The sequence below is a fragment of the Sander vitreus genome, chromosome 9 (assembly GCF_031162955.1).
Source record: "Sander vitreus isolate 19-12246 chromosome 9, sanVit1, whole genome shotgun sequence".
NCBI lineage: Eukaryota > Metazoa > Chordata > Actinopteri > Perciformes > Percidae > Sander > Sander vitreus.
The window spans coordinates 1,311,214-1,327,476 of NC_135863.1; the positions used below are offsets into that span (position 1 = coordinate 1,311,214).

The following is a 16,263-nucleotide window of genomic DNA, read 5'->3' on the forward strand; positions in this document are numbered from 1 at the left end:
TATGTATCATTAGATCTGGACATGGTGCAGGTTCAAACATTAGCATCTGATGGGCTGTAGACTGCTTACTTTGAATAAGTGATGAAAAGATGGATATTAATGCAATGTCAGTATGTGTGTCTGTAAGTACAGCTCATGACATTAGTAAATGTCTTGTTTGGTCCGACCAAACCCCAGAAATATTCAGGTTACTATCATAAAATAAAAACAGGAAAACCACAAAAACATAGTGACATTTTTGAGAAGCTGGAACTAGTAAATTTCCACATTTCTTGCAACAAAAAAAACTGTTGAAATTATGAAATGATTCACAAATATTGATTCATCCAAATGTTTTAGTTGAACAAAAAACTCAACTAAAGTTAACTTATTCACACGCATCTAGGGCCCTATCATGCACCAGGCACAGTTCAAAGCGCGACCCAAGTGTCTTGTTAAAGTGCTAGTTTAAGACCGACGCAGTTGTCAATTTCCTGTCCAGCTCCCACGTCGCCCATCTGTGCGCCCATTGGCGTGCTGGTCTTACAGGGAGGTGTGTTCAGGTGAATTCTTGGCCTATTGCTATCTTTAAGATTATTTTTGGGGCTTTTCCGCCTTTAATTGACAGGACAGCTAGGTGAGAAAGGGGAGAGAGAGGGGGAAGACATGCAGGAAATCGTCACAGGTCGGATTCGAACAGCGGGAAGTGATCGCGCCATTGACCAACAAAAACCTGGTCTAAAGTCAATAACTCAGCATTTCATTGTTATTTTAACAGAGCATTAGTAAAATGTGCCTAGGCTTATGCACAGCGTGCGCACACTATGCTTGGTACACACACAGGGACGCGCAGCAGCACACAAACATGCAAAAGATTACAAATAAAAATATTACGGTGCAAATCCTCCATCATAATAGCAATGCTCCAAGGTCCAAACACGCCTGGCTTTTAAAGGGAATGGGAGATGACACTCTGATTGGTTTATTGCATGTTACGCCCCCAAAACACACCTATGATTAATTAAGACAATTAAGTACAACCCTTTTGAACCATGCGCCCGGCGCACTGACCCTCGTTTCCGCCGTCAAACTAGCAAAAGTGGATTTGGACACGCCCTAAACGCACCTGTGCCAGGCGCTTCACGACGTGCGCTTAGATCGTTAAAATAGGGCCCCTCGTTTGTTTAACCTGGACACAAACAGAAAAACTATTTTTTGGTTTTAGGGGGATTTATATGCTGGAAATACGTAGCCTGGGAAAACCCTGACGAACTTCCGGCAAATTTGAGATTTGCTCTGCAAGTCAGTCTGGCCGAGAGCCCATTCAAACCCATTTCCAATTTTTCCAAATCGAGGCACCAATCACAACCGTTGAGGCGGGTTTTACACCAATCACAACCGTTGAGGCGGGCTTTACACCAATCACAACTGGGCTTTACACGATGACGGCGAGCAGCTTTTTGTTTACATTCAACATGACGGCCACCGAAGCGCAGCAACCCGTTGATGCCGCTGTCGCTGCTACGTCACCCGGATCGTTGGTCTGATTGGTTGAAGGACTATCCAATTGCGCCAGAGGCATTTGAGCAGCGTCCGTTGGTGACGCCCCTTTGGAAATGAGCTGTGACTATACCTTGCCCAGACCCACTCTCAGTTACAACTGAGAAGGGTCTGGTGTCAACCAGGCTAGGAACTACGTGTATTACTTGGGGAACAACATTTGCAGCATCTCTAGCTGATAAGGTTGCCATGTTTGGTACCACTGTGTTTGTGCAGAGACAAAGTTTTCTAATTTTTATTTTTTTTAAGAAACAAAATACATGGTGAGCTATAGAGGTGCTCTAGGGTGTATTTTGCAACTTCGGACAGAGCCAGAGAGACAGAGAAGGAAGAAATTGAACAGAGGGAGACACTGTCAGCAGTAACGGCAGCCAGTTTTCTGATGAAGTCTCTGAGCAGTAGATTTCACCACCGAACCCTCCTCGGCTTCGTTACCAGCCAAGGAAATGGCCTGAGAGAGAACCAGTATGTGTGTGTGTGTGTGTGTGTGTGTTAGTGTAGGTCATATTCTTGCCAAGCTGCGGGCACGGCTTGCGTGCCTGGGAAGGAAAACAGCTCATAACAAAAGCAGAGCGAGAGGGCCAGAATGTGAATGTTTGGGAGTTTACAATTCTCCCTTTTTTTTTTCTTTTTTCTACTGATTCTAACGTGCTGGCTGACAGATGGGCAGGACGAGATTCAGGGCTTCACATGCAAGTGATGCACACACACACACACACACACACACACACACACACACACCAGGGTTTCCCTGCCATTATAGGGTTTAGGTGCAGCATCCGAGCCATTTTGGGGCAGCACCTAAGCCGAATGAATTTACCTAAAAGACTTTTCTCAGATCTAATGATTAAAGTTGGCCCCCAGTGGATTTCTTCAGCAAGTTTTGTCTTTAAAGGTGCCCTGCCACACGTATTTCATTACTTTGTGGTAATGTCTGAAGTTCTACCATGGACTCTGTAACATTTTTTGTGGAAAAAATGCCTTGGTTATCTTGTTTCAAGCCATTCTAGCGTGGTATAGGAAGCCTGCAGGAAGACTCAGCTCGATTTGTGCCAGTTCTCATTAATATTCAACGAGCTAAGCTGCTTGACTCTGATTGGCTAACAGCTAGCCAATGACAGCCTGGCTATCAGCATCCTTTACCCAGTGCAACTGGGCAAGCTCATGAATAGTAATGAGCTCATGCAACACCAGAGGAGGTAGCAGTTTATTTTCACATTCACCACATAACACAAACACATATGGACCTAAAAAATGCAGGTAAAAACGGTTTTGTGTGGCAGGGCACCTTTAAGCTTTTTAAGTGTAATTTATCTACTCTAGATTTTTTAACGTTTTAGACGCAGATTTGAAGATAATAATGGCCCAAAATGATGTGAAAAAGAGACTCAAAACTACCGCAAAGGGAAAAAAACCACGACTACAAAAAGACGCCAAATGACCACAGAGACCCAAAACAACCCCAAAGAAAACAAAAAATGACCAAAAAGAGACTCAAAATGTAAGGACGCCTAAACCCCCTGCGCAATATGCCCACCTAAGTCTTTCATAAAGCTGGGGGAAACACTGTGTGCATACACACACACACACACACACACACACACACACACACACACACACACACACACATTGCAGATATGGTTAGCCAGGGCACTCAGGTGGAGCAGGACTGGTAGCATATTTAGACTCCATTTGGAGAACATGGCTTGGAGGGAAGCTCTCCTAAGAGGTCAATGGGCATCCACACACACACACACACACACACACACACACACACACACACACACACACACACACACACACACCTCTGTTAAGGGGTTAACATACCGCCAACAGGCACTGTGCTAACCCTTGACCTCCACTAATGCTGTCTGGAGGGTTGGCAGGGGAGGTAATGGGTGAGAAAAATGCTCACACATGAACCTGACCTCCCTATTTTAGCCTCTCTCTGTCTCTAACTCTAAATCCGTTCATCAAACAAAGGAAAGCTCAGTGACAGACCCACACACACGCGCACACACACACACACACACACACACACACACACACACACACACACACACACAAATGCCATTAAATGACAGAACATCTCAATGTTTGTGCTGACCAGCGTTGCAGGTCCTGAAAATGGAATAATACTACAGTGACTCCAGCATTATTGTAGTTTAGGGAAAACTATTGCACAACTCAGAGTGTATTAGGGCTGCAACTAACAATTATCTTCATTGTTGATTGTTTTCTGGATGAATGGATTAGTTGGTTGTTCTATAAAATGTCAGAAAATGGTGAAAAATGTGGATCAGTGTTTTCCAAAGCCCATATGACGTCCTCAAATGTCTTGTTTATGTCCACAACTCAAAGATATTCAGTTTACTGTCACAGAGGAGAGAAGAAACTAGAACATATTCACATTTAACAAAGCTGGGATCAGAGAAATTTTACCTTTTTTCATAAAAAATTACTCAAACTCAAACTCGATTGTCAAAATAGTGGGCAATTAATTTAATAGTTGACAACTAATCAATGAATCGATGAATCTTTGCAGCTCTAAAGTTCAGTGTGCATGGATCTGAATCAAAGGTCTGTGCTGCGGTGCATCAAGCTGACTGAAAAGGCTACAACTGCAGGCCAGTGTGGATTGTGGACAAAACTATGCATATGCACATTTTGAATGCAGCATATTCACTTGATTTGACATTTCATAAATGATAAGAAAGATAAAAAAAACTAACAATTCCTAACATGATGAAACACTCAAAAGAGCCAAATGAGGAAACACTCCAGGACACCCTGCCGAGAAGCCCTGTAAAATGATGACTGCGATAAGACATTTTAAATCCACCTGAGCATGTTGAATGTCCTTGTGTGTACTGTAATTTGAAATCTCCAGTGGCTGCAGGGCGGTGGAGGTGACAACAAATGACACTGGAGTCCCACCTACGGTTGAGTCTGATTTGTGGCTCTGTGAGGTGTGTGTGTGTGTGTGTGTGTGTGTGTGTGTGTGTGTGTGTGTGTGGTCTGTCTATTGCTATGTCATTTAACAACATTCACCCCCTAACCTGAAAGCTGAGGCCAATAAAAATGTACCTTAAGATCAAGGACATTTAAGGGTTAGAAGTCGCTGGCTCCAAAACAATCTCTGACTCCATAGAAGATTAAAAATGTCCAAACTGCTTCCCACAAGGTAAGGTCTTCTTCTGATTTCTGTCAAGTAGCAATTTTGTAAATGATTATTCGATTAAGATGTCTGAGCTTGATTTTAAATAAAATTTGAGTATGATTTTGGATATTTTATTTAAATAAGGTACATTGGAGGAAACAACCAAATAAATTGTCAAAGCTACAATCTAAGTTTGACCTTAGGCGGATAGCTGTTACAGGTTTTAAACAGAAGGGCACTCAAAGAGCACAGATCTCCGCCAAGGCCATGCCCTCATCACGCAATGTGAACAGAAGTAAAAAAATAATTTGTGTATCCTCCCCGTGAATCAGATCCACGACAAAATGTTAGAAATGGAGTAATTTCCACTTTGAGTTGAAGTTGTTTCCACTGGAAGCGCTCAGCAATGCCAAAGCAGCAAGAACAACTTTAAAACAATTACAAAAAGCCAACTCAGGCAGCTGATCGGGACCTTACAGAGGCAAAACAACGGTCAGTAGGTTTATTTATCCACAGAATTTGAGAGGGAGATTAAGCAGAGTATAATCAGCATAACAACAAAGTGAAATATTGCTTTTTATTTTGAACACTTTTCTGACCAAGAAGTAGCATGAATGGAAAGAAAAAAAAAAGACCTAAGATCGTACCTTGTGGGACGCCACAGAAGATAGTAGCTAAGCCAGATGGGAAATTAAGCAATTTAACTGTGAAAAGGTTCTGGCCATAAGATGAATTAAGAAGCCCAGGTCTGTGGCATTAATAATAGTCATGTAACAAAGGTGTTTATTTAAAATGTCATAATCCACAGTGTGTAAATACAAAATTAGTTCAAAGAAAAGTCTGAGGTAATGTTCTGGGGCCCGCCGATCTATCCAGTGTTGGACAGAGCTGATTTTGTCCAGGTCAAGCCTGGTCCTGTTTTAACCATAAATCAGACTCTTATCTGCTCACTAGTCCATCAACCTTTCCAACATCACCTCTGAATGAGCCAATGGTCCATACAACAGCCCTCAACAGACCAGTACACCCTTACACACACACACACTCTCTCTCACACACACACACACACACACACACACACACACACACACACACACACACACACATTGACCTGCTGACATTTATACACACACAAACACGAACTGACCCAGAAAACGACCTCAGCAGACTAGCTTGGCGTTTACAATCAGCCACACACCTGCTGTCTGACCTTTTCTTTCATCAATAGATAGAGTCTGACTGATCTCTCCACAGCACTTTATCTCTGAATACATACACCAAAGACTCACAAACACGTTAAAGCTTCCCCTTTTTTTTAATCTTGCTTAAAAAAGAGGCTACAACAGTATCTACATATTTGTGGGCTGGTCTATAATAAAAACAGCTGATCATCAAGTTCTTACCTTTTGTTCGGGGGGATACATTAACCAGAAAGACCATATATATATACAGGTCAGGCTACTTTTTTAGCTAAATACAATTGTTCTAACTTTAATCAGATCAGATGACAATGTTTCTCCTCCATCAGAAACTTTTTATTCTAAGAAAGCATGTTGTTTTTCTATGCTTTCTGGGAAATACTGCTGAGGTTTAAGAAAACGTGCAAACTGAGCACTCCATATACACTGAACCAAAGCTGCCACGCTTACATTCCCCCCCTCGCTCTCAACTATAATGGTAATCAAGCAAAGCAGGAATGCAACAAGAGAAATAGCAAGAAGCCGCCGTGTTTTGTTACCATAAACTCTGTACATCCGGACTGTAAATTGAACTAATGGAGGGTAACGTTAGAGCTGTTATTTCATGCTTCATGCCCAATTTATCAAAGCAGCTTGTGCAAAAAAGTTTGTGTTTTCCACATATTTCCTAAACCAAATGTGTGTTTTCCGCTGCAGTTTTGTGGTACAGCGGTAAAAAGGGAAAGGGAATGTCATGTTTCCAGTGCCAGAAATGTATGGTGATACACTTGAGAAACAAACTTCAGGCACTTTGTCACCGAACAGAAACATTTGAAAATGACATGCATGTGTGTGTGTGTGTTGAGAGACAGAGCAGCTTTGCTGTGATCTTACAGTGTCACAAACAAGTCCAGACCAAGCAAAATCATACCAACAACATACTGTTACACACCTACAACCACATATTCAGGTTGCAAAGAGAAAGAATGCATACGGTGTGTGTAGATGGAGAACGTCTGGGTCCTACCTGGTGCAGCCTGCATCTCCATGAGACCTCCGGTTGCGATTAGAGCCTCCAAGATTCTGACGTGATGCTCCGGGTTCACGTCGCAACTATTGAACAAATTCACAAACATGAAGAGGAATGTGGTCAAATAGTAAAGAACCCACTCGCCCACTCCCAACTCGTAAAATACTGACGCTTGGTCAGTGGCTCTGAGCGGGCAGAGCAGCAGCTCGACCACGGCGCTGTAAGATGACGTAGTATTAAGAGTGAAAACGGTGCGTTATTATGGAACCCACGCAACTTCTAGGCAAACCCGCCCTTCAATGGGGACTGCCCACTAGTCCGGCATACCTTTGGTGGCAAAATTACGAATCCCACTATGGCCACGTCAAGACCCGCCCTATGAAGCAGCTCGAGTGGTTGGGGTTAGGCATTTGACCTTGAGTGGTTAAGGTTAAGATAGCCGATTGGTCAGGGGATAGGACCTGTACAAATAGTGTACCGTTACCTTGCGTAAGCATGGACGCCTGGCTAATAAATACTATTGAAGGGCGGGTCTTGTGCGGGCCATAGTGGGATTTGTGATATTGCTGGTGGACAATCACAATTTTTCAGGTTATTGAGAGGTCGGAACAATGGAGCGTCGGAGAAATGACAAGGCACCCCCTTCAATAGCATTCACATGCTACTATTGGTCAGGCATCCATGCTTACACAAGGTAACAGAACCGGATTTGTTCAGGTCCTATCCCCTGACCAGTTAACTACTCGAGGCCTAACCCAGACCAATCTGGCTGCTTCGTAGGGCAGGACTTGCCTATAAGTTGCGTGGGATCCATAATAACGCAAAAACGGTAGCGAGTAGTATGAAAGGCCGAAAATTGGGAGGTTGGTTGGGGTGGTGAATGGGTCAAACAACACAGTACGTTCACCCAGGGGACTGGGGTTCGTGTCCTGTTCTTGTCCCGCATGTCACTGAAATGTACATTTTGTAACCCCACCCCACAATATTTTCCTAAACCTAACTGTCTCTCCTAACTAAACATAACTGTTCTCATGTAGCATTTCAGTTAAGCGTTCGTCCGGACTCAGAGAGTCTAAAAGTGACGCTAAGGGCAATCAATCGATTATTAATTGCGATTAATTGCATGATTGTCCATTAACTCGCGATTAATCGCAAAATAATCACAAATGTTTTTACCTGACCCCACACAGAGTCACACAAGGTACACTTCTTGCTTTTGGAAACATTGGAACAAATGTCTCCATGTGTTTTAAACACTTGAGCTTATGAAATTCAATTTACATAACTTTTTTGTCTTGTCTGTGTTGTTGTGTTTTACTTATTGTTATACTGATATGGACCTGTGTGTCTGAAATAAAGGTGAATTGAATATCTGTTCTAAATGTTCTTTATTAGGTATACTTGTCAAGTTATTTATGTCTCTTCGTAGATCAGATTGGCTTCATTCCGCCACGGTGAGCCAGACGGTGAATGGCCGGTTTGGTGATCCCCTGGATGTTCTCACGGAGAACTTTACGGTTTCTACTAATGTTTCTGCTGCACCGCTTCCTGATTGCCCAAACTGAGGAGCGGCCCGAGGACCAAATCTCACAACGTGCGTGCGTCAATCCCGTTAAAAAGAAATTAGTGCCATGAAAAGGAATTTGAGTTAACTCGTTATTATGGCTTTCATTTTGATATCCCTAAAGTAAGTCAAATAAAACAGAATTACATCAACACCAGGGTTCTAGGGATGTCATGAGAACCGATACTTCGGTACCAACTCGGTACCAAAATTCTGAAAACGTGCCAGTACTCATTTTTCCAGGTACCAGGGGATGCAATCCTTCCGGACCTGACGGGGGCAGTATATACAAAAATTTTCTAGACTCCCGCTAAATGCTGAAGAAGAACACCGACCAGCACGGAAAAACAGCGAATAGCCCCTCATCTCCCTGTACGGCTTGACCGCATTCAGCTTCTTGACTTTACCGTACATCTACGGCGGCGGCTTTCACGACTTCACCTGGAACTCCCAAACCGCAAGTGAGTCTATTTCTCTCTGCCATTGTCTATCACAACGTAACGTGTGCTCTGATTTAATGGACCTCTATAACATCAGTTAACTTTAACCAGAGAGAAACAGATGTAACTAAACATGCTTGCTGTCTGGGAGTTCCGGGTGACGTTTTCATTTTTGTAAATCACGCTCTCCTTGCCCCTCCCACTCCACACCATAAAAGAAAGTTGAAACTAAAAGAAAACACTGAAAGATGAGTGACATGACGATGATGATGATGATGAATGATATAACAACCAATGATTAACACGTATAAACTAATGCTATAACATTACTCCAAATGAAAAGCCAGATAGACAGAAACACATGCATCAACCTTTTTAAATATTCCATTTAAGCAAGTACTTTTCCTTTGTGTTTAGTTATAAACAGCAGGATTGTAGCAGGATGTGGGATTGACTCAAATTAAACTACAGTGTGTATTTCATTTCCCCACAGCATGCTGCAGTAAAGCCCAAACGGTAGAATATGTGTGACTGTCTAAATACTTGCAGACTGCAGTGTATGCTCCAGAACCATTTAGCATTAATCAACATTTCCACAGACACAAATTAAGCTAACATGGGATCAGGTTGAAATAGCACGGCATGCTATGAGACGCTGCTTCGCTCTTTATCCACCCATTGTGTACGTCAGAGGTGAATTACTTGACCAGGCTTTGCAAACAATCAGTGCTTCTGACTCACTGACGGGCTTCCCAAATCCACTACATCTCCACCGCACACAGCGCCGCGGGGAGAAATTCCTCTGTAATTTCTGGAAAAACAGACGCAGGCGAGCTTGTGTAGGCAAACAAAACAATAGCGTCGGCCTCGTTAATGCTGTTCTCTCAGTGCTCAAACATCCAGCTCTCAAAACTGCAGGATGTTGATGTTACAGCTGAGCCAAATATCATGTTTGGATTTTTCCTGTTAGCAAGCGCAGATCTTTCACTAGAAAAATATCAGGTCTTTGGGGCCGGATCAAGACAATCTCGCTTAACTGATACGAGTGTTGTCGTGGAAATCTGCAGTGGTTGATTTGTGGGTTGAGTGAAAAAAAAGAAAGAAAAAAAGTGTCACATTCTGCCAAAAAGTTTGTTTAGTTCTTTGGCTGGCTGATTCACAAATTTAGAATGAAATGGGAGTACTCTCTCCACCCAAACACTGTGGGACTTTTGCAAGAGAAGCTGACCTGTTTTGATTTTAACTCAGATTTTAGATAATTCTTAAAACACCATAAAACACAAGACAAAGCAAAAAAATGTTTGTGTATCTGCTCAAAAAGGTTATGGGATCTACCTTGGCCCATGCTACATCCTTCCCCCAAGTTTCATGAATATTTCGACAGTAGCTTTGCCGTAATCCTGCTGACAGACCAACAAACCGAACTGAAAACATACCCTTCTTTTGTGGAAGTAAAAAAGTAATCACTTCAAGTAATCTATCTTTAAAGACTGACTTACTGGCAATGGTGGCTTAAAGGTTAAAGAAGCAAGCTTGTGACCGGGAGGTCGTCGATTCAATCCCCAGACCGACAGAATAAAAATCTGGGTGGGGAAAGTGAAAGAGCAGAGCTTGTTCCTCCTTCATCACCACCACTGAGGTGCCCTTGAGCAAGGCCCTTAACCTCCAACTGCTCCAGTGGAGCTGCTCAGTGGCCAGCAGCTCAGACTGTGGTTGTACTGGGCAGCTTCCAGGTGTGAATGTGACAGGTTGTCATTGCAAATGAGAATTTGTTCTTAATTGACTTACCTGGATAAATAAAGGTTAAATAAAAAAAAAAATTCAGAAGAAGTAACTGTATTCAGAATACCAACAGTTTAAACTGTAATGGAATACAGTTGCTGATTTTGTATTTTAAAAACCAAATCCCATTACTCTTATTCCGTAACTCGGAACTCCCCAACCCTGTAGCTATATATACATATATATTATATAATATGGGTTCTGGAAATAAAGTCACAAAGTCGCAGTGTTTAGAGCCAACTGCCATACCAAGCATAAATTCTCAAAAACAAGGCTGATTTGGTTTAAACTGGCAGCCATAACATAACAAACCCATTTTGTCGGTACATTATCTGAGATACTTTTGTGTTTCAATAATGAGGAACATTTAGAATTAAAACAGGAAGTTACAGTGATACAAGATCCTAGAAATGCTAACCCCATACAAGCCTGTTTGAGCTTTAGATCCTTGGCGGGGACCCTTCCAACCGTTCCATAGTCAAGGCTAGAAACTGTGCCTTCTCCATTAGGGACAACTCTGTTTGGGAATGACCTGACCGAGAATATAAGGCTTGCTGAATCAGTGACTTCTTAGTGTACATTTATTTTCTGTCCTTTAAAGCTGCCCCATCTTCTGTTTTCACTATTACAATGACCTAAAGGCCTATGTGTCTTGATTTGTACGTGCTTTGGTTTCATCTGTCAAAGCACTTTGTAAACTATTGTTTTTAAAGGTGCTATACAAATACAGGTATTATTATTAGTATTACTTCCACCACCAGCAGTTAAAAGAAAGGGGGATTACCTCTTCTGTCCCTCAGAGACTGATACTGTGATTAACAACCATACATATACACCTAACTTGAATTTAAATAGATAAAAAAGCAAATGAAAAAGCCATTAAGTGAGCAATGACACACAACATAAAGTCCTCATAAAAGAAAATGTTGTATGGCGTGGAGGCAAAAAACGCTGCAAGGTGAAGTAATATTTCCTCCTGGGTTGCATTGCTTTCTTTATATGAACATCTGAAAATTAATCAATGAATAATTTTATTATTGTGTCATGCTTAAAAACAGGTATGCCCAGCCCAAATGGGCTTACAAGACACAATTCTTTACAGCAACGGACCAGATACTAGCCTGGTCCTACCAGACTCTGGTCCATTTCATTTGTACAGAGAGTCTGTACAAATGAAACGTCTGTACTGTTTTATCAGTCAGTTAACTACTAATGGAGGCTGAAGCTTTGGTGCTGTTGCTATGGTCACCAGCAGTTTGATACACCTTGAGCACAGACTAAAATTCAATTGTTGAACTTTGTCTTAGCTGTTCCGGCAGAGGATTTCATGCATCTTCTGTGGTATGAAGCTAAATTATATGTGCATAAATAACTGAACAAGCAAGTTGACAAAATGCAATCAGTTAATGTGTAAATAGTCTCACATTGCCAGAGATATTTCCACAGGGCTGTGGAGTAAGGTCTGGCTACATCACAGATACAGTATATTCTGGGATAGGAGAAAAAAAACAAAAACGCTCTGACCGGTCTTGGGTGGCGCTAAGCTCCAGACGCGCCTGAGACGCGAGTGTCACGCAGGCAGTGTATAAGCTCTAACCTGTTAACGTGGGAGCCGAAATATAAACGGACACACCACGCAGCTGACACGCTCGCGTGACGCATCCAGTGTGTAACCGGCCTACACACTGGGCAGTGAATGAAGGATGAAGCCTGTGTACCTGAGAGGAGAGTGCTTGAAGACGGCCTCGGCGAAGGCCTGTCCCAGCGGCCGGGGGTCGGCCTGGCTCTGCAGGTTGACCCGGGCCAGGTGTCTGCTAAGATGGACCAGGAGCTGGTGGTTGGCCTGAGGGATGCTGGGAGACTCCAGGATCCTCTTCAGCCTCTCCCCGCAGTCCTCCACACTCTGACTCTCTGCAAGACAAAAGCAACACCAGAGTGGTTTCTTTGGAGCAGGGGTCTTCATCGTTTTGTTAAGCCAATGATCCCTTAACTAAAAGGGAGCAGAGTCCCCCTACTAGATATGTTGTATAAAATGAAGTTGCATATTAAACTGGGTGTACAATAACATGTAGGGCGGCCTAAAGCCTTTATACATACCTTTTAATCATAGAATCCTAAGCTATTAAAATAGCCTAATAATTGTTGGCATGATAAAAATGCATGTGGGGGTGCCTGGGTAGCTCACCTGGTAGCGCAGGCGCCCATATATATAGAGGTTTACTCCTCGACGCAGCTGTCCTATACAAATAAATGCCTAAGATGCCCAAAAAATAATCTTAAAAAACTGTAATCTGTAGATGGCTTTCGTGACTATCTTACCTATAGGCCAGTAAACAGTGGGGATTTATATTTGCTAATAATATGTATGTGTTGAGACTTTAAAAAAATTTACAATAATTTGGTGGCTACCCTGCATTGACTCTGAGGACCCCCTAGGGGTCCCGGACCCCCTGTTGAAGATCCCTGCTTTAAAGCATTAAACCAGGTGAATTGATGTTTCATCAAATATTCTTTTTACAGCCTTTGAATGTCCAATCATTTCGACCAATAAAACTGACACAACATATTGTGGGTGCAGAATAAAAGTACACACAAGTATTTTATCACCATTTTCTTTTGGCTGTATAGTGTATGTTTTTCCACATGCTGAGATTTTATTTTCTAACCGACCAAAGAAAATACTATCCTCTTCGTGAGAACTAGCCTATACAAATATTCTTACGAGATAAAAGACAAGAATTCATGGTTAACAGGACAGCACTAATTCACCTCTAAGTAATCTGTAATTTTGGTCACAGAGGAGAGAAGAAACTAGAACATATTCACATTTAATAAACTGCAATCTGAGAATTTCAAACCGATTAATCAATTATCAAAACAGTTGCCGATTAATTCCATAGTTCACAACTAAACGATTAATCATTGCAGCTCTACAGTAGTTGTCATCAGCTTGGGAGCTGTTGAAAGGTGTATTTTTAGGTTAACAGTTTCCCTAGAAAATATTAACATTTAACAAGCAGCAATCGGAGAAGTTGACTCAAATCCAGTTAATCGATTGTCAAAATAGTTGCTGATTAATTCAATATTTGACAACTAATCAATTAATCGATTACTCTTTGCAGCTTGGCATCAGCTTTGGAGCTGATGGAAGGTGTATTTTTAGGTTTTCTCTACTGGTTCAAACATTAAATTATGTTCGGATCAATTGTTGAACGTTTTACAGAAGTTAAAAAAAACCTTGGTGTGTCTATTATGCGATCAAACGAGGTAAGATGAAAGTACATGCATCTGTGTCTCATAGTGCTTAGTGAACACCCTGGATGCCGCCCGCATGCATAAACATCTATCAGTTTAGGAAACACTATACCACTTCACTTATACATGTTGAACACAGAGCAGACGTCCTCTGCTGTGCTCCATCAATATCCATCCGAGCATACAGCCAACTGCTCGCTGACTTTGAGGAGATGTATGGCCTTGGCAGGATATCAGTGATTTGAATTTGAGACCCAGTCCAACAGCCAGCTGCTAGCCAGCAAGCCTGACACACCATGGGTAAAATCTCAGGGGCTTCGTATAGGGATGCTTGTTAAAACTGAGCCAGCGGGAGGCGGCGAGGCCTGGGATAATACAAGTCCTTTTCTTGTATTAGCCGGGGGTGCAGACAATGGGTCGTGTTTGAAGAGGACCAGACGTATTGAGCAGTGCTCTCACCACAGGCACTTTACCACGCCAAACAAGCTGCGAAACAAGTAGTGAACACTTGTGCCTGAGCCTGCTGGTTTTATGATGGGGGAGACTCAGTGGGAGAGCTCAGATCTGCCACTGAACACCAAAACTTATCAGCCATTTTTTTTCTGAAACTGCTGTCTGCTCACAGACTACAACTCTCTAGATCCAGTTTTTTTTATTTTATTTTTTTTTATAGTAAAAGTCTAATTTATTTGGAAACATCAAAGATCCTCTCTACTAAAGATAGCAGCGCCAATGGTGTGACACAGTATACACTTCCTGTCTCCTAAAGGGGCGCAGCCTCGTTTGAAAGTTTTGTTAGGGCGTTCACGAACGTTAGCTGATGTTAGCTTCTCTGTGTTGCCAGATCTCGCGAGAGTTTGGTCCTAAGACAGAAACAGGTCTCAAACAAAATTAATTTTATATGTGGCTTGTGAAAAATGGCTCCAATATCTACTTTAGTGACTACGGGGCGAAATAATCACTCATAATCTGTGTTCACCTTGACTTTTCCCATTTGAATCAACACACTCAGGACCTGCCGCTAGTCTCCTAAAGATGCGTGTCCATGATTGCCTGTTTGTATGTCCCATTTTAAAAAGGTATTTTCTTATTGAAAGGATTATTATCCGTTGCATAATGCAGATGCATTAGACTTAAGTCTGATTTGTACTTCTGCATAAATTCTACGCTGTGGCTACATACTTAGGTACGTGGAGACACAAACCTACGCCGGACCCTACGCTGTAGCCTGACGTGCACCTCTCAAAAAATTTAACTACACGTCGCTCGGCCATGGCTTGGTAGCGTTGCATTTCCCCCCCCCCGACTCATTTCCTGGTTCTCCTTCTCCATAAACAACATGAAATCAAGGAGAGGGTTAACTTTTCCTGCTACACATTTCCCACCGTGGTCAGAAAGAAGAACAGGAGAGACACTTTGTTTCTCTCACTATAGAGTCACTACTCGCTCTGAAGATAATCACCGTCACTCTCTCACTCACTCTACCACACACACACAAACACACACACACACGCCGGCCCTGCTATTCTCTTAAAGAGATCGACACACACACACCAACGAATACGTATAAACTAGGCCACTTACGTAGGCTACGGCGAAAGCTCTGCGTGGAGCCTCAACAGGAGCATAAATCTGACTTTAGCCTGATCGAGATGAAACATGAACAGCTGCAAATAATAACCTCTTACTTGTAAACGACTTTACAACAACTACAGAATCATGTACTTTATTTAATCATTGCAAAGGCATGACACAGGCCGTAAAGATGAACTATAATTAAGGTTTAAATAGAAGAATGACTGAATCAATTGTTCAAAACTGAACCGAACAACTAAATGTGTGAATCACATATAAGCTAAAGTGAACCAAAAATAAAAAGTCAAAAGTAAAATGCACACGGCTACTTGTGCTATGCAAATGTCATACAAGGTTGAAACTTCCAAAACATGGAAAAGGGTCTTTTTTAGTGGATAAAGAAGTGGACCTTGACTTGTAGCGAACAGAAACTGGTCAAAAGTGGTTGGGCTGTCTCGACAAGCAGGAGCAGTGTTTGCGGAAAGAGCTTTACTGGGCCGCTGCTTGACATAAATATATATATAGTACAGTGATTTATGTGATGCAGTGTTCTGCATGTGTACAAGCTGTATGTATCCTGATGTTAGAATGCTGATATGTATTGATTGACCATGTCAGGTATTGCTGTATTTGGCCCTCTGTGCAGGAACTGAGTTTAAATCGATCCCAATAACACAGAGAGCTAAGAGAACTGACAGATTAACAATATATTTTGTTTATTTGACAGCTGAGTGATTGAA

At 42.2% G+C, this 16,263-nt stretch overlaps 1 protein-coding gene across 1 annotated transcript in view; it reads right to left on the reverse strand.

The window, feature by feature from the left end:
• The window catches only part of pik3r3b (phosphoinositide-3-kinase, regulatory subunit 3b (gamma)), a 258,480-nt gene that overhangs the window by 111,140 nt on the left and 131,077 nt on the right, over positions 1-16,263 (reverse strand). Inside the window, exons 5-6 of the mRNA XM_078258300.1 lie at positions 12,412-12,604; positions 6,905-6,990 (exon numbers count right to left, since the gene is read on the reverse strand). Coding sequence (XP_078114426.1) covers positions 6,905-6,990; positions 12,412-12,604 — 279 coding nt within the window. The remainder of the gene's footprint in view (positions 1-6,904; positions 6,991-12,411; positions 12,605-16,263) is intronic.